The 25946-nt window shown below is 40.0% G+C and overlaps 1 protein-coding gene across 2 annotated transcripts in view; it reads left to right on the top strand.

Annotated features, from left to right (window-relative positions):
- Nucleotides 1-14732, top strand: part of SPCS2 (signal peptidase complex subunit 2) — a 28323-nt gene extending 13591 nt beyond the window's left edge. Inside the window, exons 2-6 of one of the 2 annotated variants that reach the window (XM_064365293.1) lie at nucleotides 1221-1313; nucleotides 2640-2723; nucleotides 3254-3413; nucleotides 7036-7171; nucleotides 13954-14732. In XM_064365293.1, coding sequence (XP_064221363.1) covers nucleotides 1221-1313; nucleotides 2640-2723; nucleotides 3254-3413; nucleotides 7036-7171; nucleotides 13954-14140 — 660 coding nt within the window. In that variant the 3' untranslated portion in view covers nucleotides 14141-14732. The remainder of the gene's footprint in view (nucleotides 1-1220; nucleotides 1314-2639; nucleotides 2724-3253; nucleotides 3414-7035; nucleotides 7172-13953) is intronic. The other variant, XM_064365294.1, reaches the window with a different exon arrangement.
- Nucleotides 14733-25946: the final 11214 nt, after the last annotated feature.

The raw sequence follows: 25946 nt of genomic DNA on the forward strand, positions 1-25946 counted from the left end.
CACTGAGGGAATGTATTTATATCAGTGTAGGAAACTGTTTATCAGCCAGTTTGTCAGATGCCTGCCAAGGGCCAACCTTGCAAACAAGCCTTGCTAAAGATGGCAGTCTCAGACCCAGGTTCATTTATTTCTACACACTGCTCTTCTTTGTAATTCATCCTGTGAGATCCCACGTAGAAGAAACTAACCTATGCTTTCTCTTTTTATTATTACAAAAGGAAAGCAATTTTGTGCTTAGTGTTGAGGAAGACAAAAATAAGGCCAAAAAAAAGATAGCTTCTAAAATACCAGATAGTAGTAGAGAGAACATGAGCATGATGAGAAGTAAAAATCAGAAAAATAAGCACCTAATAGCAGCTCCCCTTTTTCCAAATGGTTCTCTGTACTGTAGCAGAGATACTACTTGCTTTGAAATGGGCTGTGTTACTGTGAGGTCACCTTTCTTGTGATTTCATATAATTCACTGGAAATGTTTCTGTTCCACTTACTGAAGATTGCTTCTAAGTACCAGGCAGTGAAGTTAGAGCTGAGGCTATTTCAATACATTGTAATGGCTGCTTCTGCATTTTCTTTCCCTAAATTGCTAACACGTTATCCTCTGTCTTATAAAGGCAAGTTTCTTTTCTGTGGTGCAGTGCAGGCAGTGAAATGTGGCTAGGTCTCTGAGAATATGATTTTCCTGTTTTTGAATGACCCATAATTTTTAAATGACTTTATTTCACAAATAATTCAAATTCTATTGTGAGTTTAGCTCCACAAGTTGGTTCTTTTGTTTGTCTTCAAAGTGAGATTTACTTGACAGTGTAAATAAGCTATCTAGCTGGAAAGCCTGCTAATTTCTTTTTTGTTCAGTTTGTATCTTTAAAATTAGATGTCATGTTTGATTTGTAGGCTGGCAGTCTATGGCAGTCAATATTACAGCATGCTGCCATGAGTAATTTTCTCAAAACTTTTTGCTTTTATAAGGCACAAAAGGGAAAAAAAACTTGATTGACTTTTAATCAGTTTAAGTATGGCTATTTTTAGCTTATGTTATTTCTCCCAACAAACTTCACAGAACGGGTTTTCTCTTTTGTATAATAATATATAGAACCACAGTAAAAAAAAAAAAAAAAATTAAGGTTGATGAATTACATTTCTACAGTTGTTTAAAATCTTTGCAATTATTTTTTATCCCATCTCTCCCTTTTATTATTATTTATTTATTTATTTATTTTTAGAGACATGCTTTCACTATATTGCCCAGGCTGGACTCGAACTCCTGGGCTCAAGCTATTCTCCCACCTCAGCCTCCCAAGTATCTGGGACAGCAGGTACTCACCACTGCCATCTCTTTATTTCTTATAGGCAGTATCTCTGTACTTGTGCTCAATCAGAAAGATAAATATGGCATTCCCTGTCTTTCAGTAAAGTAATCCATTCTTAATCCAAATGAATTTCGGATTGCTTGCTGGTTTGTAATCTTTATGGAATATAATATTTGTTCACTTGATCTAAAAAATTAAGAGTTGGCCATTAATGATCTACAAAAAAACAGGTTTATCAGATTATTTGTAGCACCCTGTTCCTCTTAAGCTACATTCACTTAAATACTTGGATTTGAGAAAATTTTTTGCTGTGTAATACATTCACATGGTTGAAGCATTTTAAAGGCACACATAGAGAAGTCTTACTCCTCCCCATATTTCTCTACCCTGATAAGATATCTGGATGTACTGTAGCTTGTTTAACCAATCCCCTTATAAATGAGCACTTGAGTTACTTTAGCTTTTCACTGTTACAAACAATGCTGCAGCACGTAGGCTTGTATATCATTTCACATGTATTCAGTTACAGAAAAATTCCCAGAAGTGGGAGGTTGAATTCAGGGTGCTAAATTCCGTTCGTAGGTGCTGTAACATTTTGAACTTTTACATGAGCAGTGAGTAAGAATTATTTGCCTCTGAATAGCAGTGTTTGGGAAACTTTCTAAACCTCTGTAGATAAGGGAAATAGAAGCAGAGTTTGTCCACACAGTTCCTGATGGGACTGTGTCTGAGACTAGATTTGTAATTGAAAATTAGCATTGTTTCCAACAGTCTATACTGGAATTGCTATCTTAAAGTTAAGACATGCTGGTAAAATAATAAAAGTTGTTAGCTGACAAAGTGATATTAAAGGAGATCCTCCCTATTTTGTTAGTGTCTGTAAATTCATGTATCTGTATTTTCTAAAGAATGAACAAATAGAGTAATTTTCTATACTCACATTTGGATAAAATGAAGGTGGGAGATGCAGGTTTACACTTACAGTCTCTGCAGCCCATATTCGTGTTCTGGTTCTGGACTCGTTTTTGTATTCTCTGTATGGAGACTGGCAACCTCAATATCACGAGTACTACCTGACTCTAGTGACCTAGTCTCCTTCAACCTGATTTTTAATTGTTTGGTCTTTTTTTTTTTAACTGCTTCTTGCAGGGCTACTCCATAGGAGTGTGCCCAGAATAGACAAGACTTCTGTTTTGTCTTTTAGTTCTGCAACATCAGAAGACAAAGAGTAAATATTATGTATGCATGAGGGATGCTCTTAAGAAACTGGTTCGTTTACTTTTGCTAAGATGCCAGATTTCTAGATGCACAACTTTTCTGTTTGTTTTACAGTGGAAGATAGACGATAAGCCTGTAAAAATTGACAAGTGGGATGGATCAGCAGTGAAAAACTCTTTGGATGACTCTGCCAAAAAGGTACTTCCTTGAGGAGGGGTTGATTAGTATATACAACCCCCTATACAACTGATGGCCATCTCTCCTGGAAGATCTTTTCCTTTTGTAACTTGGAGTGAAGTTTTCAGTGTTAGAAATTGAGTCAGAAAGCAGTTTCTAAAATTTCTCACAGAAAAAGTCAGAGGAAATGTGTCGAAATATAAATGTTGACTCTCTCAAGAAAGCTGGTAATTTTTTGTTCCTGAGATTCATTAGCCTAGAAGAGAAGAAGCCTTGAGAGAAGATAGGACATTCATTAGCCTTAAGAGAAGATAGGACATTCATACATGATTAGTCATCTCTCCATTTTAAAAGGAAAAGAACATTTTAGCTGTGGGAAAAGTTGAGGAGTTTTAAGTTTTTATATGAGGGGTTGATGAACTTTTTCTCTTGATCTTTAAAGAAGGCTTGAGTCTTATTCATATGATTCTTTTATCATGGAAATCAAGAAGAAAAGCAGGAACTGGGAAGGAAGTATTCCTATTAGCCTGATTCCTTCTTTTCCTCGCTAGGTACTTCTGGAAAAATACAAATATGTGGAGAATTTTGGTCTAATTGACGGTCGCCTCACCATCTGTACAATCTCCTGTTTCTTTGCCATAGTGGCTTTGATTTGGGATTATATGCACCCCTTTCCAGAGTCCAAACCCGTTTTGGCTTTGTGCGTCATATCATATCCTTTACTTGTGCTCAGGTTTGCTTCCTAGTGACCATTTTTAAAAATCTGCTGATACTTCTTCCTACAAAAAACAAAACAGACTTTCATAACCGGGCTTGCTAATGTTAGAATTTAACATTATGAGCTGTGATGTTTATATAGTAAACATCTATCAGTTTATATAGTAACTGTCATTGATATTTTATGTTTAGTATGGTTATTTTATCGTAATTCATTTTTGTTATTAATGTAGAGGTCATTATCCTAATATGAGCACTTAATAGCACAACACATAGTAACACTGAACCCAGCTCTTCTCATTTCTAACTCCGAACTTTTCCCACTAGACCTGGCTGCTTCAAGCCACTCATTTTAGGATATTATAAGTGTGGTTTGTATTACAGTGAAATTAAGAACTTATTCTGGAACTAGAGAATGTGGGTTTGAAATCCAAGGTATTTGTGATCTTGTGCTAATGAAAATTTACTTATTTTTGGATTATTTGAATACCACTCATTTATAAATATGAGTAGCATTCAGAATTATCATAAAGATTAAATGAGAGATTTTATGTTATATTTGATATATAATCGTTTCCTTTCCCCTCATTTTTATGATAAATGTAAGATCGTGGTTGTTGCCTACACAGCTTGGTTTTTTTCTCAAGAAGTTGAATATAAAGAACTTAATTATATATCACTATTAAAACAGTTAATTTTGGCAGGCAGTTTACTTTTTTTTTGGAGACAGAGTCTCACCCTGTCACCCAGGCTGGAGTATAGTGATGCAATTTTGGCTGACTGCCACCTCCGCCTCCCAGGTCCAGGCAATTCTCCTGCCTCAGCCTCCCAAGTAGCTGGGATTACAGGTGTGCACCACTACACCTGGCTAATTTTTTAAATCTTTAGTAGAGATGGGGTTTCACCATGTTGGCCAGGCTAGTCTCTAACTCTTGACCTCGTGATCCACCCGCCTCTGCCTCCCAAAGTTCTGGTATTACAGGTGTGAGCCACTGTACCTGGCTGGCAGTTTACTTTTTTAAACAATGTTACACTACCTGAATTTTCTTTTTTTTTTTTTTTTTTCCTGAGACAGGGTTTTACCCTGTCACCCAGGCTGAAGTACAGTGGTGCGATCATGACTCACTGCAGCCATAATCTCCTGGCTCAAGCAGTCCTCCCACCTCAGCCTTCTGAATAGACAGGCACATGCCACCTTGTCTGCCTAATTTTTATATTTTTTATAGAGACTGGGTCCCACTGCGTTGCCCAGGCTGGTCTCAAACTCCTGGGCTCAAGCAGTCCTCCCAAAGTGCTGGAATTACAGGCATGAGCCACTGTGCCCAGCCAGCCTGAAATATGTTTTAAAACTTAGTGTTGGGGATTTATCTTCAGAGGCAGTTAGCAAACCTCTAATAAAGCAGATCTTAGTTAAAAATTGTATTATCCAAATTGAATCCCAAATCATAGCCCCCAGAAGTGGCACCAGGTGATCCTTGACTTCTTTCAGTCAGATTAATCATCCCAGTATGAATTTTTCACTATTAAGGCAGTTCAAAGGAAGAATATGCCATAGGTTCTAGAGTCAGGGGAATTCCCAGGGGAATTCCAAAGAGGTTTGAAAATGATAGCAACATTATTACAAACATCTGGCTTCCCAAGAGAAATACCTTGATAGTAATTCATTTGTTTGGTTATATTTGTTGAATAAAACAAGGTCTGATTTTTAGTCATGTCAGTTTTATTTATAATAGTAGTGACTACCATTATAAATGTCTTCTGTTGCTGGGCGTTGTGGCTCATGCCTGTAATCCCAACACTTTGTGAGAGGCCAAGGTGGGCAAATCACTTGAGCCCAGGAGTTCAAGGCCAGCCTGAGAAACCCTGTCTCTACCAAAAATACAAAAATTATCTGGGCGTGGTGGTGCATCTCTATGGTCCCAGATACTTGGGAGACTGAGGCACAGGAATTGATTGAATCCAGGAGGCAGAGGTTGCGGTGAGCCGAGATCCGCTACTGCACTCCAGCCTGGGCGATAGAGCAAGACTCTGTCTCAGAATAAATAAATAAATTAAATTAAATAAAAAATAATTAGCTGAGCATGGTGGTGCACACCTGTAATCCTAGCTACTCAGGAAGCTGAGATGGGAGGATCACTTGAGCCTGGGATGTTGAGGCTGCAGTGAGCTGAGATTTTGCCACTGCACTCTAGCCTGGGTTACAGAGTGAGACCCTGTCTCAAAAAAAAAAGTGTCTTCTGTATCCTAGACTACATGTATCCTTCATCTCTAAATCTCATGATAATCCTAAAATGTCAGTATTATCCCAATTTTAGAGGTAAGGATACTGACTTGGGGAAGAAAGTAGTTTGTTATTATTATACTGATTGAGGGCCAAGATATGTGCTACCAAAGCAAGCACTGTTTATGACATTTATTTTTATTTTAATTTTTTGAGACAGGGTCTTACTCTGTCGCCCAGGCTGAAGTGCAGAGTTGCGATCTTGGCTCACTACAGCCTCCGCCTCCTGGGTTCAAACAATTCTTCTGCCTCAGCTACCTGAGTAGCTGGGATTACAGGCCTGCACCACCACATCCAGCTACTTTTTTTTTTTTTTTTTTGAGACAGAGTCTCGCTCTGTCACACAGGCTGGAGTGCAGTGGCGTGATCTCCGCTCACTACAACCTCTGCCTCCTGGGTTCAAGCCATTCTCGTGCCTCAGCCTCCCGAGCAGCTGGAACTACAGGCATGTACCACTACAGCTGGCTAATTTTTGTATTTTTAGTAGAGACATGGGGTTTCACCATGTTGGCTAGGCTGTTTTTGAACTCCTGACTTCAAGTGATCTGCCCATCTCAGCCTCCCAAAGTGCTGGGATTACAGATGTGAGCCACCACTCCTGGCCTTAATTTTTGTATTTTTAGTAGAAATGCGATTTCACCATGTTGGTCAGGCTGGTCTCAAACTCCAGGCCTCAAACAATCAGCCTGCCTCTGCCTCCCAAAGTGCTGGTATTATAGGTGTGAGCCATCGTGCCCAGCCTTGTTTATGAAATTTAAATGGCACACTATACACAAAGATCTTATGCCGGTTTTTGGCAAACTATAAGTGTTCATATATGATACTTAATCCTGTCAAAAACAATATAATAAGTCTATATGTATACGGGAAGTAATCGTAGTATTATTTGACATAATCTCTTATAGTTAACTATTTGGGTCACTTTTCTTTTCTTCTGATGATCTTTGAAAGCAGTTGAATGTGGTCAAGTCCACTAAGACTATTAGTTGTATTTTTTTTTAATAAAGAAATAAGCACTGTTATAACAAAGTCTTGACAAACTAGGTATCTTCTTATACATGTCTTTGAACATAAAGATGAAAGCTAGTTTATGCTCTGTAACTTTTTCTCTTCTTTCTTTTTGAGATGTTTGCAGAATTAACCAGAGAGAGCCTTACTTCTCTTGATGTATAAACATAAGGATGAAAATGAAATAGCTAAGTTTTCAGTGTTTTTGTAGCAAGACAAAGCTATCTTCTTTAGGACTATCATTATGAAAGTTTTTATACCTCTTGCTTGTCAATTTGTGTTTCTTCTCTTTTATGTTTGGGTATTTTCCCCTTAACTTTATTTGAACCTATTTTGTGATGATGGGGATTCTGACCATTTATACCTCATATAAAGAGAAGAGCATCTTTCTCGTGGCCCACAGGAAAGATCCTACAGGAATGGATCCTGATGATATTTGGCAGCTGTCCTCCAGTCTTAAAAGGTATGACTATCCTTACAGATTTTTAAATCCTGGTGTTGGATTTGCCCTGGCATATCATCATTATACAGAAGACTGTTATGTGCCTACTCTATGTGAATCATAGGGCTAGTCATATAAAATGAAGAAAGGAGTATGAACGATCTGGAACATTTGTCCTAGCCCTGTAGTTCTGAGATTGCATTATCACAGAAATACTCTGAGGATAAACTGTGCAAGAATGAAGAATGATTCTTTTTTCTGTAGCCAGTTAACAGAGACGATTAAGAGTACAAAACTATAAAGGCCAAAGATGGGAGATCAGTTATCTTTGAAGAACTCCATTAGCTTCTGTATCTTTTATGATCCTGTCTTCTCTTCATGAGTACAATCAAGAATCTCTGAAGCAGTGCACTGGGCAACTCAAAAAAAGCACAATCTAGAGTCTGTTTCTGAGTAGTGTTAGGTATAACTTTGTGCAGCTGACGCACATGTGTTTTGTAGGTACCAAGAACTAGGTTCATGTTCCAGTTCAGTTTCTTTTTAGCTGTATAACTTTGGATAAATCATATAAATTGTCTGAGCTTTAGTGGGGTCAAAAATGACACCTAGAGTTGCTGGGAAGATGAAACGCCAATTATAATAATAGCAAATGTTTATTGATTACTGTATGTTAGGTATTCTGCAAAATGCATTGTCTCATTTAAGTTTCAGAACACCCACTTTATAGATAAGAATACAGGCCCAAAGGTTAAATCAATTCTTCCAGTATCATATAGCCCAAAAGTGGTAGAGCAGGAATTCCAGCCCAAGTTTGAAACCAGAATTAATACTCGTAGTCACTATCTTAAAACATGTTATACTTAACTAGTGCATAGTAGCCCCACAAATTATAAGTACAGTTATTTACATATGAAGTTAAATGTAGCAACTGTGCCATACAGATTCTCTCATTGTCAACTTGTAGAGGCATCTATGAGGAAGGGTAGCAGAGTTCTTGCTTATCTCCTGACAGGGCTCCTAGCTGCCCTTTGGCCTCAGCCATCATAATCTGCATTCTCTACTAGGCCACTGAAGCAGAGTTGCAGAATTCTAAAACCTAGTGGCATTTTAATTTTATTTTTATTCTGACTTTTATATTTTTTAACAATTATTTAATTCACCTATCATACAGTTCACCCATTTGAAGTGTATAGTTCAAAAGTTTCTAGTGTATTTACAGATAATTTGCAACCATTATGACAGTCAATTTTAGAGCATTTTCATCACCTCAAGAAAAAAAAACTCTGTACTCTAGTTAATCCCTTCACTGTCCTCCCACTTCCTCGAGCCCTGGGCAACCACCAGTCTACTTTCTCTGTTCTCTTTTATGGACATTTTGTATGAATGGAATCATACAATATGTAGTCTTTTATAACTGGCTTCTTTCACTTAGTGACATGTTTTCAAGGTTCATTCATGTTGTAGCATGTATCAATACTTCACTCCTTTCTGTGGTCAAATAATATTCCGTTGCATGGGCCGGGCACAGTGGCTCATGCCTGTAATCCCAGCACTTTGGGAGGCCAAGGTGGGCGGATCACCTGAAGTCAGGAGTTCAAGACCAGCCTGACTAACATGGAGAAACCCTGTCTCTACTAAAAAATACAAAATTAGCCAAGTGTGGTGACACATGCCTATAATCTGAGCTACTCGGGAGGCTGAGGCAGGATAATCGCTTGAACCCAGGAGGTGGAGGTTGCAGTGAACGAGGATCACACCGTTGCACTTCAGCCTGGACAACAAGAATGAAACTCCATCTCAAAAACAAAGTATATATATATATATATATATATTCCATTGCATGGATATTCCACTAGTTTGCTTATCCATTTGTCAGTTGACAGACATTTGATTGTTTTTACTTTTTGGCTATTATGAATAATGTTGCTATACATATTTGTGTACAGGTTTTTAAGTAGACATATTTTCATTTCTCTTGGATGATACACCTAGGAGAAGAATTACTAGATCATATGGTAACTGTCTTTGTTTGAGGAACTGCCAGACTGTTGTCAAAAGTGGCTGCCCTATTTTACAATCTCACTAGCACTGTACAAGGGTTCTGATTTTTTCACATTTCCTACTGATTTTTACCAACAGACATATTGTCAGTGGAGTGGAAATGTGAATGTTCTTGCTCTGTTCCCCGCTTTCTGCTGATGTCTTCTCCCTCCCCTACTTCACAAACTGATTTAGTAGTTTAACAGTGGCTGTTTTTGATGTCTTGTCCCTACTGCCAGGTCATGTGATGTGAAAATGGCAATGAAAGGTTTCACAGACTATCAGTTGCCATGGGCAGACGACACAAGCTATTTGTAAAAAGTCTTTGATTTTGTTGCTCCCAGCACGTTCATTATACAGTGTAAACTCCTTCAGCATATGATCAGCATTCATCCCCTAGTCTCCAGCTTTCTTTTATGCCCCTCTCAAAATAGATTCTCTTACTCTGGCAATTTTATGGAATTTGCAATAAGCTGAGTTGCCCAAGTTTCCCAGTGACCCCGTGCCTTTAAACATATTCTTCTATCTGGCTTAGCTATCTTTCTATAACCTGGCTCACTCCTACTTCCAAGAAGTCTTCCCTGACATACCTTATCTAAATGAGGTAGTCCTAGGTTTTTGTTTTGTTTTGTTTTGTTTTTTGATGTGGAGTTTTATTCTTTTTGCCCAGGCTGGAGTGCAGTGGCATGATCTGGGCTTACTGTAACCTTTACCACCCGGGTTCAAGCAATTCTCCTGCCTCAGCCTCCTGAGTAGCTGGGATTACAGGTGCCCACCACCACACCTGGCTAATTTCTGTATTTTTAGCAGAGGTTTCACCATCCTGGGCAGGCTGGTCTTGAACTCCTGACCTCAAGTGATCCTCCCATCTCAGCCCCTCGAAGTGCTGGGATTACAGGCGTGAGCCACCACGTCTGGCCGATCCTAGTTATTTTTAAGAGCATTTTATGCTTACCTCTGTTAGTTACTACATGGAGCTGTAATTATTTACTGTCTGTGTCTCCTCCTGGGCCTGCCCCCTCCTCCAAAGTGTGAGCTCCTTTACCATTCACTATACACTAGAAACCTAAGCCCACGCAGGACTTTCTCACTCACCCCTTGGTAACCAGACCCAGCCCAGGGCTTGGCATGGCATAGATGTGTTAGTTTGTGAATGATTGACGTTCATCTGGGCTGGGCTGCAGCCTTGGCCTCCTAATTAGTCTCTGCCTGCAGCCAAGTCATTGTCAGCCATCCACAAAGTCCCCTATAACCTAGCTCTCTCTATGAACATTCCCTTCTCTTTCTTGCCCTAAGTGAAACCTGACCATAACCCCTGAGGACATATTTCCCCTGCAGACTGCAAATGGTGGCTAATGTTTCTCTCACAGCCTTCATTACTCTGGTACTACAAGTAGAGATGAGTCTCCCCTTTGCAGTTTCCAATGCCTCCTCTTCCCTAAAACCCCCAATTTGAATGCATGTTATTACACTGTGCCACTTCTATGCCTCTTTCTTGCAGCTAAAAACAGACCTACTTTTTTGAAGATAATTCCTGGCTCATTGGCACTCTCTCTAATGTTTGTCCTTTCATAAGTCTTGGTGATTGCCATATTTACATAGATGGTTATTCTAGTAACTTGGCCTCTCAGTTTTACTCCCTCTCTTTCCATTATCCTGTTTCCTATCATGTCTTAAACACTTATTTTCATAGACATCCCCTAGTAGACCTTGCAGTTACTCAGAACAAATTACCTTCAATAATTTCAGTTTTAAGTATCCCACTCTGACCATTGCTTCCTGTTATTCTAATTTATTTCCTTCTAGTTCTCTTGTCCCAGCAGTTCTTCTGTGCCAGTGGCATCTGTAACCCACTTCATTTCCTGGCTTAGATTCCATGGTACTTGTATAGTCTAGTTACTCTGTCCCTGTCCTGGAGGATCTTTCGTATCTTCCCTATTCTCAGACCTCCTAGGCCTCCTCCCCCATCTTACTCTCAGGTTTTTGTTGTTGGGAAGATAGAAGCCATCTTAAGTCTACCATCACTACTCACCTCCTTCCAGGTACCTATCTAAGGCCTTCCCTCCCTTGGTCCACTGGATTCTATCCCTTCTCCCTTGCTTGATGTTCCCTCTCTGCTGGATCATTCCTTCTGACATACAAATATACTGTAATTTCTCCCAACTGAAAAAAAAAGGTTTTCTTTCCCCTTCTGCTCCTCACACAGTCTCCTCATTTCTCTGCTTTTTCCTCTTGAGTTATCGCCTAGATCTGTTCTTGTCTTCTCTTTTCTCCTCTTACTTGACCTGTCAGCAGCATTTGACACAGCTAATTACCCTTACCTTGTAATACTTTTTTTTTTTTTAACTAGGCATCTCGGATACCACACGCTTCAAATTTTCTTCTTACCTTAATATCTGTTTCTCAATCTCCTTTGTGATTCTTCATCTCCCATTTCTTTACATTTGAAATGTCACCAGGGCTTGTTCTGGCCTCTCTTCTCTATGTGATGAAAATCTCTAAATTTGTATTTTCATCCTTGACCTCTTCTCTGAACTCTAAATATATTCTGGCATTCTATCTGATGTTAGATCCTAATAGGCATCTCAAAGTCAACATATCCAAAACGTAACTCATCTCTCTCTCATCCAGACCTGCTCTTCCCTCAGTTTTCCCCACTTCAATTGATGGCAGTGCTGTCCTTACCAAACTCTGGAGTCATTTTGACTCCTCTTTTTCAGTCCTTTAGTCAGCAAATCCTGTTAGCTCTACCATCTAAATATATTGTCTGACCATTTACCATCTCCGCTGCTATCATCCTCTGTCACTTATATTACTGTAATGATGTTGTAATGGACTTCTGCAGTTCTCTCCCCATCCATAGTCTATTCCCAGGACAGCAAGCAAAGTGATCCTTTTGAAACATAAGTCACATCAACTCAGTCTTTTGCTCAAAACTCTCTCAAAGAAATCGCCGAAATCCTAAGGATAGCTTGGAAGTCCGTACATAACTGTTCCCTGCACTCCACACACACCTATGCAAACATACCCCTCATCTCCTATGGCTCTCATCATCTCCCACTTCATTTTGTTCACATTAGCCCCCTTTCTGTTCTTTAGACATTTCAGGCATGTTCTTGCCTCAGGGCCTTTTGCACCTTCTACCTGGAACATTCTTTTTCCAGATAGCTTGTTCTCTCACCTTTCTTGGCTCTGCTCAAACATCTGCTTAGTGAAGGCTTTTCTGCCCACCTATTTAAAAGAACATCTTATTTTTTTTATACTGTCTGTTCCTTCACACACACTAAAATGAAAGACCCAAAAGCCAGACTTTTGTATTATGTTCACTGCCGAATATCTTTACCATCTAAAACTGCCTGACACATATAGGTAGGCTCAATAAATATCTGAATTAATGAGTATTTCTAAAATGTATCAGGTCACAACTCATCAGATCATGGACTGCCATCAAAGGCCATGTAACTGCCAATTAAACTGGGCACAGAAGTCTAAAAATTACAGTGATAATAATTAGCAGCAGTTGGTCAGAACTTGAGAAAATCTTTTGAGGTGTTGAAAATAGTTAAAGGAGCTTTACTACTAGCTCTCCAAGTTGGAAGTTACTGCCTAGACCAACAATTATTGAGGAGCTGTGATTTTTTTGAGCACTAGTTAATGGTAGGCACTGTTTTCATCCTGACAGTAATCCTAAAAGCAGGTGGAAGTTCTCCCATTTTAAACAAGCAGAAATAGAGGCTCAAGAAACTGCTTCATCTAAAGATAATATTAGCTTGACAATCCACTGCATATGTCCTAATAAATGGAAACAGGGTGGGGGGATGTCAGCCTACCAGTAGTTGGTGTCATTAAACCCTCTTGAATGGATGGACATAGTAGTGGCCTTCAGGGTACCTTAAAGTACAGCCAAGGAATCTCTGGAGTTCGTTTAGTAAAGGAGTTGGCATCCCTGGCCCGGGATCAGAGTAGAACCTGGAGCTAGGTTGATTACAGAGTGCAAGGACTAGGCAGCCTGGGATTGGACAGCATCCTTGAAAGCAAGGGTTCTTCATTTATTTATAAAAATTTGATTGCTTATTAGAAAACCAGCTAAGAGTACAAAACAAGACAAAAATCTTTGCTTAAGAATCTCCTAGATAATCCTGATTAAAGCACCAGAAACAAAGAAAAAAAAAAACACAACAAACCAACTCCCAGTCTAGTGAAGAACACAAGTACACATCATGTCAACAGATAATTTTGTTGATACCATAGGAGCCTATTATTAGACCTGGCATATGATAGGAGGTCAACATTTGAGTTGAATATTGATTGCTGGTGCTATGGAAGACAGAGGAGACACATCTGACCCAGACTGGGAGGCTTTCCCAGAAAAGTTTATGCCCAAGTATAGTATTAACAAATAGGAACTTGTCAGGTGGAATGGGGAGAAGGGTCTTCTAGGAAGACCTGTCTAGCATGGTAGATGCAAAGTCCAGAGATGAGAGAAGATGGTCCACATGGCTTAAAAGTCTACAACAAGGTAAAGGAGTTACACAGTAATTAAACCAGGGAGGATATGTAAACACCTAAGAATCAGAACTAGAATCTTGAAGAGTTAGGAGCCCTGGGGTTTGGTTTTTGTTTTTGTTTTTAAAGGATGTGTGTGTTCCCTATATCACCTGTGCCCAGCTAACTACTTTACTTTGGAAACACTGGTGCTGTGTTGTTACTGGTTGAATCTCTGTGTTTGGATTTTGATTTGTTATCTTTGCCCCCATGTTTAGGTTTGATGACAAATACACCTTGAAGCTGACCTTCATCAGTGGGAGAACAAAGCAGCAGCGGGAAGCCGAGTTCACCAAGTCCATTGCTAAGTTTTTTGACCACAGTGGGACACTGGTCATGGATGCATATGAGCCTGAAATATCCAGGCTCCATGACAGTCTTGCCACAGAAAGAAAAATAAAATAGCCAATTCTAAAAGTAGCCCCCTTTCTGCTGGATCTTGCTGAATTACTGGTTTGGGGGGTGGGGGAGATTAAAAGAACTTAAAATGGGTAAAGTAAGAAATGTTAAAAAAAGTCCCTGTTTTGTCCTGAAATTTTAGTCTATTCTGGATACATAAGATTTTCTGACACAGATATGAGAAGTTGTAGTTCTGATGTCTAGCTGTAGTCTCCGTGGTCTGCTATTGCATTATTTTAATTTGCTTTTTTGGGAAAGCAGTTTTGCTAAAAGCTGTACAGACTTTCCTTTGTGCCTAGCAGTACTTTATATAGTATAGCTTTGGGCTATGTAGCATATTAAGGCTCAGTTTTAAAAAATTATTAATCTGTTGCTGACTCTGTTAATTCCTATTTCAACATGTGTTTCCTTGAAGAATTCAGGATACAACTTCTTGTGTATGACAGCTTTCCTTCACATACTATTTTTGTGGGTGTGTATATATCTGATTTGGGGAGAATTTAAAAAACACATAGCTTTTTAATTTGTTTGAAACAGATCTGCCTGTTACATTTTGTGCTCTTAACCAATTAAAGAAGCCAATGGCATTTTAGTTTTATATTGTGTTTTCCACTAGTATATCCCTATTGATTTGTTTGTGCCTTTTATTAACTGCCATTTTCTAAAATTTTTTTCAATAAAAGGAAGGAAGATGTGGAAAAAAATGGAGTCATAGTCTTGATGAAAAGAACAGAGCAGCAAGTGTTAACATCTTTCTACTATAGTTTTCTTTTGTTTTCAGGCTATTTTACTTGTCAGAGACCCCTGTAGCTGAGGAACTCTTAGCTTTCCAGTGATAACAATAATAACAACATTCCCTACTTTGTGCCTGAAAGTGCTCCAAGTACTTTACATGTGTTAACTCAGTAATGCTCACAGCAATCTTAAGAGGTAGGTACTGTTATTATCCCCATTTTACACACGAGGAAACTGAGATACAAAAGTTAAATAATTGTCACACAGCTAGTGATAGAACTGGGATTCAAACCTGGTGAGTCTGACTTCAGAGTTTGTGGTCCTGCAGAGACAAAACAGCAGCTTTTCCAGTATTTTCCTAGTATGTTCAGAGAAGACCTGGGTGCTTGCCAAGATCTTTTGACCTTCAGGAATATTTCCCTACAGCCTTACAAAAATTCAATTCTAGCTAAGCCTAGTACCCAACACTATATTCAGTTTGTAAGGAATTACCCTTATCACATTTCCTGTTTGTCTTGGGAAGGTTATCCTATCTAGCACCACACAGTAGGGAATTGTGAACAACACTGGACAGAAAGTTAAAGCCTTGAATTCTGTACTGTTCGTTCCTATAAACCTTGGGTAAGTCACGGAATTCTCTCTGAGCTTCCAGTTTCCTCTTCCTTTCTCCTGCAGTCCTCCCGCAAGGTGATCATCCTAATCCGTGAGTTTCTTAAAGTTTTTGAAAGCATAACCAGATAATTGTATTTTTACAATGGAGGAGTTGCAGTCGTCTCGGTATTTGTGAGAGATTGGTTCCAGCATCTCCAGGCATACCAAAATCCAAGGATGCTCAAGTCCCTTATATAAAATGGTGTAGTATTTGCATATAACCTACACACATCCTCCCATATACTTTTAATCACCTCTGGATTACTTATAATACTTAATACCATATAAATGCTATGTAAATAGTTATACTGTATTGGTTTTTTAGTTTTTTTTATTGTTATTTTTAAAAATATATTTTTAATCCATGGTTGGTTAAATCTGTAGATATAGAGGGCCAACTGTACTGTTAGACGCAAGGCTCTCAAGGCTTGCCGATAGAGACAGTGAGTAACCCTCTCCATGATGATCCCTTAGAGTTCCCTCAGTGTGCCTTTTTCTTTACAGGTACTTGTAAACATGTATCTCTACATATGCTTTTTTTAAACAAAAATTGAATTATGCTGATACATGTGCTGTAATTTGTGTTTTAAACTTAATGTATCTTAGGCATTTTCCCTGTCTGTGTATGTGTATAATGCAGCTATTAAAAATGAGTCTGAGGCCAGGCACAGTGGCTCACACCTGTAATCCCAGCACTTTGGGAGGCCAAGACAGGTGAATCACCTTAGGTCAGGAGTTTGAGACCAGCCTGGCCAATATGGTGAAACCCCGTTCTACTAAAAATACAAAAAATTAGCTGGGCATGGTGGTGGATGCCTGTAATCCCAACCACTCGGGAGGCTGAGGCAGGAGAATGGCTTGAACTTGGGAGGCAGAGGTTGCAGTGAGCTGAGATCAGGCCACTGCACTCCAGGCTGGGCAACAAGAGTGAAACTCTATTCCAAAAGAGATGTATATAAAAGAAACTGTCCTAAAATGCCACAAGTGCAAAGGTGGGGGACCAATTGCAATAAGTAGCTGGGCTGATACACACACACACACACACACACACACACACGTACGTCAGACTCATTTTTAATAGCTACATAATATTCCATAGTATAAATGTTTTTAATTTATTGCCCTATTGATAAGTTTTTCAGTATTCCAGGAAGGAGTGTGGTTAAAGAGAGGAGAAGAAAATAGGTCCTCAAATGAGAGACAAGAAATCTGGGTTGTTGACTACTTTTTTCTAATTTGTGACCTTGAACACATCCCATTCCTTTTCTAGAGTGAAGTCTCTTGTTTAAAAAAGTTTTAGAGAATGTGTTCTTTTGAGATTATGAAGACTCCTTACTCTCTAGAAAATATAAAACATCCTTTATGATTATGAAGAATGTTGGGTGCCATATCCCTAAAATCTGTCTATCAACTCCACTTGTGACTTCTTGGACTACATGAATCTCTTTTAAAGTTTTTCCCTGACTCCAGAAACCAGCTGAAGCAATTTAGATTTGTTGAGGAAGTGGGCTGTCAGCCCAGCTACATGTCGCAATTGGTCCCCTGTCTTTGCACTTGTGGCATGTTAGCAGTGTCTTATCACAGGACCAAAAAATACCCACTGTAGGCTCAAGTGTCAGCATGGACACACTTTGTAGAGCTGCAGCGCACCCCTGGCCAGCTTCTGACACATGCGTCTGCTGAGTAGCTACTTGAACCCTGTCCTGCTTTGTACCCTCTAGTAGATCTGTAACACCCTCACCGCCAGGAAACCCTGACACCCATCACATCATGAGTGAAGTTCTCAGTTCCTCACACTTACCTCAGATGGACTTCTTTCTAAAACATAGAGGGCCACTGAGGACAGTGGAAAAAGATCCTAATATTTTTCATTATTTGCAAATTTCAGCTGCTAATGTGTATTTAATGTCTGTCATGCTTTTATGTAGGTGTGGAAACAATCTTTGCTTCAGAACACTTCAGGGAATGGAAGAAGATGCAAAGTCCCTTTGCATACACATAAGTTGTGTTTTTCTCTGGACACAAGTTCCTCCCCAGCTTAGAGCCCTATCTTTCACTAACTCTCTACCTTATCCACTCCTGGCTAGCCCCACCATACCCCAAACCTTTCTCCATGGTGGAAATCATCAGAGAAAACTTACTATCACGTTAATTTAGACTTTTAGAATATATTCTGTCCCTACTGACAGGCTTTTTTGTTATTAACCCACCCTGAAAGCATTCTGGTATTGTCTATGGTCCCCTTCTCAGAATAATGTTTTAAATGCATACATATATCATTGTCTTTTAATAAGGAACTGGGGAGGTGGTTCCAGAGTACTGGAACAGATTCAAAGACAGTTGCTGAAACTATGTCCTGGTTGTTGCTTACTCTCCTCTAGAAAGAAGTACTTCCCCACTAATCTGGCATTCAGCCTCAGGTCTGCCTCATTTTAACTGTTGCTACTAACATTCTTCCTATATAGGCAGCAGGTTCTTCCTCCTTTCAGGTAACAGTCACAGAGACATGTACTTACATAGCTTGAAAGAAGGGAAATTCCCTACTCCTATGGACAGAAACCAGGTGAATTGTTGGAACTTTGGCTTATTCACTTGGACATAGAGGGAGTCAGGGTACATGATGCTTGTTAAGAAAGAACGGCAACTGTTGGGCTGTCTTATAGCCAACCCCTCCTACAGTCTATCATGCCAGCCTTAGACCCATGCAGACACAACAGGAAAGGTCTCAGATTTTTCTTGGCTGCTATAAAAGAGCTTTAGCCCTTTCAGAGAGATTTCCTTGTGACAGACTGTTCTGAGAAGCAATTGATGAGGATTGAGTAGTAGTCAGGCTCTTAGTACCCCAGAGTTTGTTGAGAATACCGGTGAAGGTGACCCACTGGAGAAAGAGAAACTGCTGGGAGAGGCAGTCCCCCATGAGCCCTGAATGTTCCTGCATGTATGTTCTTGCTTCATGTGAATGAAGCTGCGCCTCAGTGTTCTGTTGGGAGTAAGCTACCTTGGGCTGTACCTCGGTGTTCTGTTGGAAGTAAGCTACCTTGAAGTGAGGAAGTTTGCCTATTGCTCACTGAAAGTTTTGAGCACCTTCCCCACAAGCTTGGGGTCTGCATATGTAGGCATCCATCTAGGCCTATCCTGTGGCACTTTTGGGGGTGTAGGCTGTGGTCAGCTGGTACAAACATGCTCATGTTGCTGGCTGTTACCATAAGTAATAAAGTTGTTTGTCTCTGAGCTAGGAATCTCATGTCTTCTGCCAGCATCCATGAAAGCATAGCAAGCTAGCTGGTTAGCTTACAAGTAGGATTAAAAGTCACAGATGTGAAATCCTGACCAACATGGTTTTCTAGAATAGAAAGGACAAAGGCCTTTCATGGGCTGGGTTAGGGGATACGAGAAATTCCCTGGGATCTGGTAGCAAATCAGATATTCCCAAGTAAGGGAGGAGGAGAGAGTCCATCATTGTTCTACCTGAGAATACTTTGAGGCTAAGCAGCAAAAGGTAGGATTGAAACATGCTGCCCAAATTGTACTTAGCTTGTTGCTCAGTCTCTGGGCAGGAGGCTGAAAGGATGTTTTGACAATGAGGCGGCAAGCTGATGGCTCCAGCCATGGCTGATGAACGATTTCCCAAAGATAAAATAAATGATGGCAGCAATAAGGACGTAGAACTTTGAATGGACTAAAACATTAGCCATTTGTTGAGTCACTTGAATCGAAAGTAAATACATGGCCTTGCTGACTGACACAAAGCCATTCTTATGACCTACACCCCAAAAAGTGCCACAGGGTAGGTCTAGATGAATGCCTACACATGCAGACCCCAAGCTTGGTGGTGGGGGTGGGGTGCTCAAAACTTACAGTGAGCAATAGGCAAACCTGCTCATTTCAAGGTAGCTTACTGCCAACAGAACACAGGTGCAGCCCAAGAAGAATGGTTATGGTCTTAAATTCATATGAGGCAAGAACATACATGCAGGAGCACTCAGGGCTCATGGCAGATTGCCTCTCCCAGTAGTTTCTCCAGTGGGTCACCTTCGACAGTATTATTAGTCAACTCTGGAACTTCCAATACCTCTCTCTACAGCTTTAAGGAAAGAAAGCTGTGTGTATTGGGCAACTTTGGGGAGGGGAGGAATGCCCCTTTTACAGCTCTGTTCAATATAGGCATCCAAATCACCATCCTACTTGGCCCCTTGGGGACAGGGAACTCTGCACATAAAGATGGTCAAAAATCCCAGAAACCATGGGGCAGATCTACAATAGCATGAAGGAGAGCAGTGAAAAAAAAAAAAAAAAAAAAAGCCCTGAGCCCTGGGGGTGCTTGTCAGAGCCAACAGATATTCGAAGGAAGAGGCAACACTGTTCTGGGGCAAGGAGTCAAAGTGAGATTACTTCCCAGTAACAACTGTCCCCTGCAGGCTAGCCTCTTCCACCTCCTCCTTCCACCACCTCTCACACTTTTGGCTGCAGAAATAACAACATTTCTTGGCTGTGATCTCTAACATACCTGTCTTAAACTGCTTGGTTTGGGTTCCCATAGGGGAGAAAAAGTACCTGCATTCAACTTGTAGGTCTGGAGCAAAGTTTGCATGGGAAAAGAAAATTAAAGTGTCCTGTGGATGGAGCCTCTAAACATTTAACATACTGCTGTTTTATGGCTTTAGCATCAAAGTGTGTTGTTGATATCAATATACATTTAATCGAACTAGGAAAGTTTGTAAGTCTCCCATTTAGGGACTACTGCAATATAGAGATGTTGTCTAAAAGAAACAAAACCCCAAGAGGAAAAGGAAAAAAAAATCACAGCTTTAGTTGAAAACTTGGTCACTCCTGTAGTATTCAGGCCATTTCCCATTATAACCAGCTATGTGGACTTGGCAGTCACCAAGGTGAAATAGCCTGAGTACTCCAAGAGTGACCTTTAAAAAGATGGGCACCTCAGGCTGGGCGCAGTGGCTCATGCCTGTAATCCCAGCACTTTGGGAGGCCGAGGCGAGTGGATCACGAGGTCAGGAGTTCAAGACCAGCCTGGTGAAGATGGTGAAACCCCATCTTTACTAAAAACTACAAAAAAATTAGCCAGGTGTGGTGGCAGGCACCTGTAATCTCAGTTAGGAGGTTGAGGCAGGAGAATCACTTGAACCCGAGAGGCGGAGCTTGCAGTGAGCTGAGATCATGTTATGCACTCCAGCCTGGGCGACAGAGTAAGACTCCATCTCAAAAAAGATGGGCACCTCTTAGACTGCTACTGAGCTCTTGAGGAAGCAACAGCTGTCAGAGGAGCTTCCTGGAGAGGTAACTAATTCATTTATGCATACTGCAGGCAGTTATCACTATCTTGAGAGTCATTCCATTGGAAATGTTGATATGGAATTTGTTCTTGACTTTAGCTGCAGTCATCAATGACACCACCTCAGCTCTGGATGGCATTTAAGTCAGTCTCAACTCATTGGCCAGGGTGGTTATGGGTGATAGAATTGCTCTTACTCTTTGTGGGCCAAAGTGGAGTCAGTGCAATCACTAATACATCCCCACTGTGATTGGATTAATGTCTCTGACTGAGTACAAGGTCAGTACAGAAACTTGAGAATGCCACTTGACTTTCTAAGGTAGATCCTAGTGGCTTATGATTGTTGATTTTTTTTCCTGCCTGGTTGGATACAGACCCTTGGATATGGTTGAAGTCAATACTGATTGGTGTCATCCTGTTACATGAAGTTCTGTTGATAGTATCTTTAATTAAATGCTATAAAATACTTTGAATTGACTGGGTTCCAGTTTCTGTCAGTTTAATCAGAGTGACAGGTGGAGTGGAATACTCATGAGAGAATTCATCAAAAGCCGAGATGGCGTAGAATGAAAGATGCATATCATTGGGAGACAGTTCTTCATGGGTCTCTAGCATTTCTGGGATATTTTGCAAAGAGAGGTACTGACTATCTTTATTCCAGACTATTTGTCTAGTAAAGTTTTTATAGCAAACAACTTTAGAAGGTATCAGAGCAAAGGGCGCACATACTTACTGCCCATTATTGAAGATTCCTAAGCTCAAAGTTCCTCTCCTTCAATGCACTCTATTGCATGTGCAGGTATCATCTGGCTCTCTTTATGTCATCCTATGGGAATTGGGGTTCAGAACTGGCACAAATGCTGGTACTCTGGCTACTGCTATTGCTGTAGGTAAGCTATCATTTTTACAGATAGTAACAAGCAGGCTACCTTGTTAGCTTGCAGGTAAGATAAAAATCTGACACCCTCCACAATTCTTGACAGCCTCACTCCTACCTCTGCCTGTCCCATATCTTGGAAGCTCCCTAGCTTCTGTCACAGGAAGTTCCCCCAATATTCCTGTGCCATCTTACTTGATCATATTACTTCTCAATACCCTTCTGCATCCCTCTTCCTTCAAACTTTTACATAATTCTGCTCTGCTAACACCTGCGCCAGGCAGTCCTGATCCCCTTGTTTTAGTTATCCACAGTCTGGTGAGAGTGTCAGACACTCAGACAATCTGAACACAATAGAAGGAGGTGCAAAATGCTAAGGGGGCTTGAAGAGGAGTATTTGTTCTAGTATGGAGGTCTGGGAGGTCCTCATACAGGAAGTGAAACCTGTTTGAGCCATGAATGAGGAGTTGGGCCATTTTACAGATGAGGAACCTGAGGCACAGAAGTTAAATAAGTTGCCAAGATCACTCAGCTAGGAAGTGGAAAGAGAGGATTGGAGCCAGGATTCTCTACCTCTAAATATAGAAATTGCTCCTTAACTTCACTGTCTCAGGCATAAGATGAGACCATCCAAATTTACCTCAAAGAATTCAGAAAGATTTGGTATTAGCTTTGGGTCTATAAAATTTGAGATCCACAGAGTTGGTGATTGTGAGCTTGGAGAAGTCTGATGAACCCCAGGACTTGAGTGACCCAGTTTTTATAAAGGAAATATTTCAGACAAATAAGGCTTACAGAATAATAAGATGAATACTTGGGAACCTACTGCTACTAAAAAAAAAAAAAAAAAAATGTTTCCGGAGAGATCCAAGATGGCTGATTACTAGCAGCTCAGGATTGTAGCTCCCAATGAAAGTGCAGAGAATGAGAGGACGCCACACTTTCAGATGAATTTTTGTTGCTCACAGACCAGGAGATTCCCAGTGGAGGAGCCCCACGGGTTGCCAGTGCGACTCTTGTGGCTGGTGTGGCAGTTCTCGATGCAGAGTGAACGGGACTGGGTCCCCTTCTGGTCGACGTTTGGAGCTCCGGGAAGGCAGAGTCGCCCATTCAGCTGATTGAAGAGAGGACTCAAGAGGGAAGCCAGACCAGAGATTCCTTGGCAGAGAAGCACCATGAATCTTAATGCCACTGTTTTAGCCAGCGCAGTGGGTTGCTCAGATTCCAGTGCTGGGAATCAACAAATTTGACGTCCACTCAGAGACTAATTTGAAAGTCGGTAATTACAAAGACGACAGGTGGATAAATTTACAATGATGGGAAGAAACCAGCGTAAAAAGGCTGAGAATACCCAAAATCAGAACGACTCTCCCTCTACAGGGGATCACAGTTCCTCATCAACAGGGGAACAAGGCCTGATAGAGAACCAGTGCGTTCCAATAACAGAATTAGGCTTCAGAAGGTGGATAATAAGAAACTTCTGTGAGTTAAAAGAACATGTCCTGGCCCAACGTAAAGAAACTAAGAACCTTGAAAAAAGGTTTGACAAAATCCTAACGAGAATAGACAATTTAGAGAGGAATATAAGTGAATTAATGGAACTGAAGAATACAATACAAGAACTCTGCGAAGTATGCATGGGTTTTAACAGTCGAATTGATCAAGCAGAAGAAAGGATATCAGAGGTCGAAGACCAACTTAATGAAATGAAATGAGAAGACAAGATTAGAGAAGAAAGAGTACAAAGGAATGAGCAAAGTCTCCAAGAAATTTGGGACTATGTGGAAAGACCTAACTTACGTTTGATAGGTGTACCTGAATGTCATGAAGAGAATGAATCCAAGCTGGAAAATATTCTTCAGGATATTATTCAGGAAAACTTTCCTAACTTAGTAAGGCAGGACAATACTCAACTCCAGGTAATACAGAGAACACCATAAAGATATTCCTCAAGTAGAGCAACCCCAAGACACATGATTGTTAGGTTCACCAGGGTTGAAATAAAGGAGAAAATTCTAAGGGCAGCTAGAGAGAAAGGTCAGGTTACCCATAAAGGGAAGCCTATCAGACTCACGGCAGATCTCTCAGCAGAAACCCTACAAACTAGAAGAGAGTGGGGGTCAATATTCAATATCCTCAAAGAAAAGAATTTTCAACCCAGAATCTCATATCCACCCAAACTAAGCTTCATAAATGAAGGAAAAATAAAAATTTTCACAAACAAGCAAGCACTCAGAGATTTCATCACCACCAGGCCCGCTTTACAAGAGCTTCTGAAAGAAGCAGTATACACAGAAAGGAACAACCAGTATCAGTCATCCCAAAAACTTACCAAAAGGTAAAGAGTATCTCTATAATGAAGAATCTATATCAACTAATGGGCAAAATAGCCAGATAGCATTAAATGACAATGTTAAACTCACAAATATCAATATTAATCCCAAATTTAAATGGATTAAATGCCCCAAAGACACAGACAGGCAAATTGAATAAAAAGTCAAAACCCATCAGTACGCTGTATCTAGATCCATCTCATAAGAAAGGACACACAAAGACTCAAAATAAAGGATTGGAGGAAGACTCACCAATCAAATGGAGAACAAAAAGAAAAAAAGAAGTTGTAACTTTCATCTCTGGCAAAATAGACTTTAATAGTAACAAAGACTAAAAGAAACAAAGAAGGACATTACATAGTGGTAAAAGGATCAATGCAACAACAGGAGTCAATGATCATAAATATGTATGCACCCAATATAGGAGCACCCAGATACGTGGGACAAGTTCTTAATGACTTATAAAGAGACTTGGACTCCCGCACAACAATAGTGGGAAACTTTGACACCACATTGTTAATATTCGACAGATCAACGAGATAGAAAATTAACAGGGACATCTATGATTAGAACTCAGACCTGGAACAAGTAAACTCAGGGCATATTTATAGAATTCTTCACCCCAGGTCCACAGAACATACATTTTTCTCAGTATCACATTACACCTATTTTGAAAGTGACCACATAATTGGAAGTAAATCACTCTTCAGCATTTGCATAGCATTTCACAGACTTAAATGAAATATTGGTTAGCTGTTTGTTTGTTATTTTCTTCCCTTATTCCTTCCTGTCTTTGCTGTTAAGCACAATTATCGGCATAAAAGAGGTTTTTAACACCTATTTTTAGATTGCATTTCAGCCTGGGCAATAGAGCAAGACTCCTGTTCTCTCTCCCCTCTTCTCTTCCTCTTTCTTTCTTTCTTTCAAAAAAAAAAAAAAAAATGTTACCAATACAATTGAAGTCCTCTGGATATCCTTAATCACATCTTACTTAGAAGTAATTACCACCTGGAATTTAGTATTTATTATTCCTACACATTTTCTTTATTCAAATATAATGTGCCCATTATATATGAATATATACAGATATACAGAGATACATTTGATTATTTTTTATTTTTACCTTCTTGGGAGCTCTTATACAATATATATGGTTATTGTTTTACCTGTTTTTAAACTTTATATGTGGTATTTTATTGAGTGTCTCCCAAACCACCCCTATGTTCAGAGATTTGCTAGAAGGACCCACAGGACTCAGCATATATATTACTATGACTAAGACTTATTCTCCGATGTAATAAGGATACATATCTGGATCATAGGGGAAAAGGACACTGGCAGAGTCTGGAGGAATCCATTTACAGGCTTCCTTATGCTCTTCTTCCCATGAGGGGTTGCAAAGAGCCCATTTTGCCCCGCAACAGAAATGCAGCAACATGTGTTCAATGTTTCTGTCCAGGAAGCCCATTAGAGAGTACCCACAGTTTACTGAGGTTTGGTTATGTGGGCACCATCTTCCTAGCACATAATAAAGACTCCTAGAAAGCAAGCAGGTATTCAGCATAAATCATGCTTTCCAAACTCCTAGAAAGCAAGCAGGTATCCAACATAAATCATAATGCATTCAGTCTACATAGTCAACTACCCTTTTCAGTTAACTGGTGACTGGGAACACTTTGAGAGCCAAGTTTCCAGACACCAGTCAAAAAAGGCCAACCTTGCAAGCAGGCATTTCTAAGGATAGCATGTTAGGCCTGCTATGGTAAATCTGCACAAGTACCATTCTCTCTGTACTGTGCAACTTGCTTTTTTGTTCAATATTGTGTTTGTGAAGATAATTTAGATTGATACCTGTAGCTACAATTTATTCTATTTCACTGCTGCATACTGTTAAACATGACAGTTTATTTACCCTATTAATGAACA

This window comes from Aotus nancymaae, unplaced genomic scaffold (genome assembly GCF_030222135.1).
Source record: "Aotus nancymaae isolate 86718 unplaced genomic scaffold, 86718_ANA_hifiasm-v0.15.2.pri h1tg000059l, whole genome shotgun sequence".
Taxonomy (NCBI): domain Eukaryota; kingdom Metazoa; phylum Chordata; class Mammalia; order Primates; family Aotidae; genus Aotus; species Aotus nancymaae.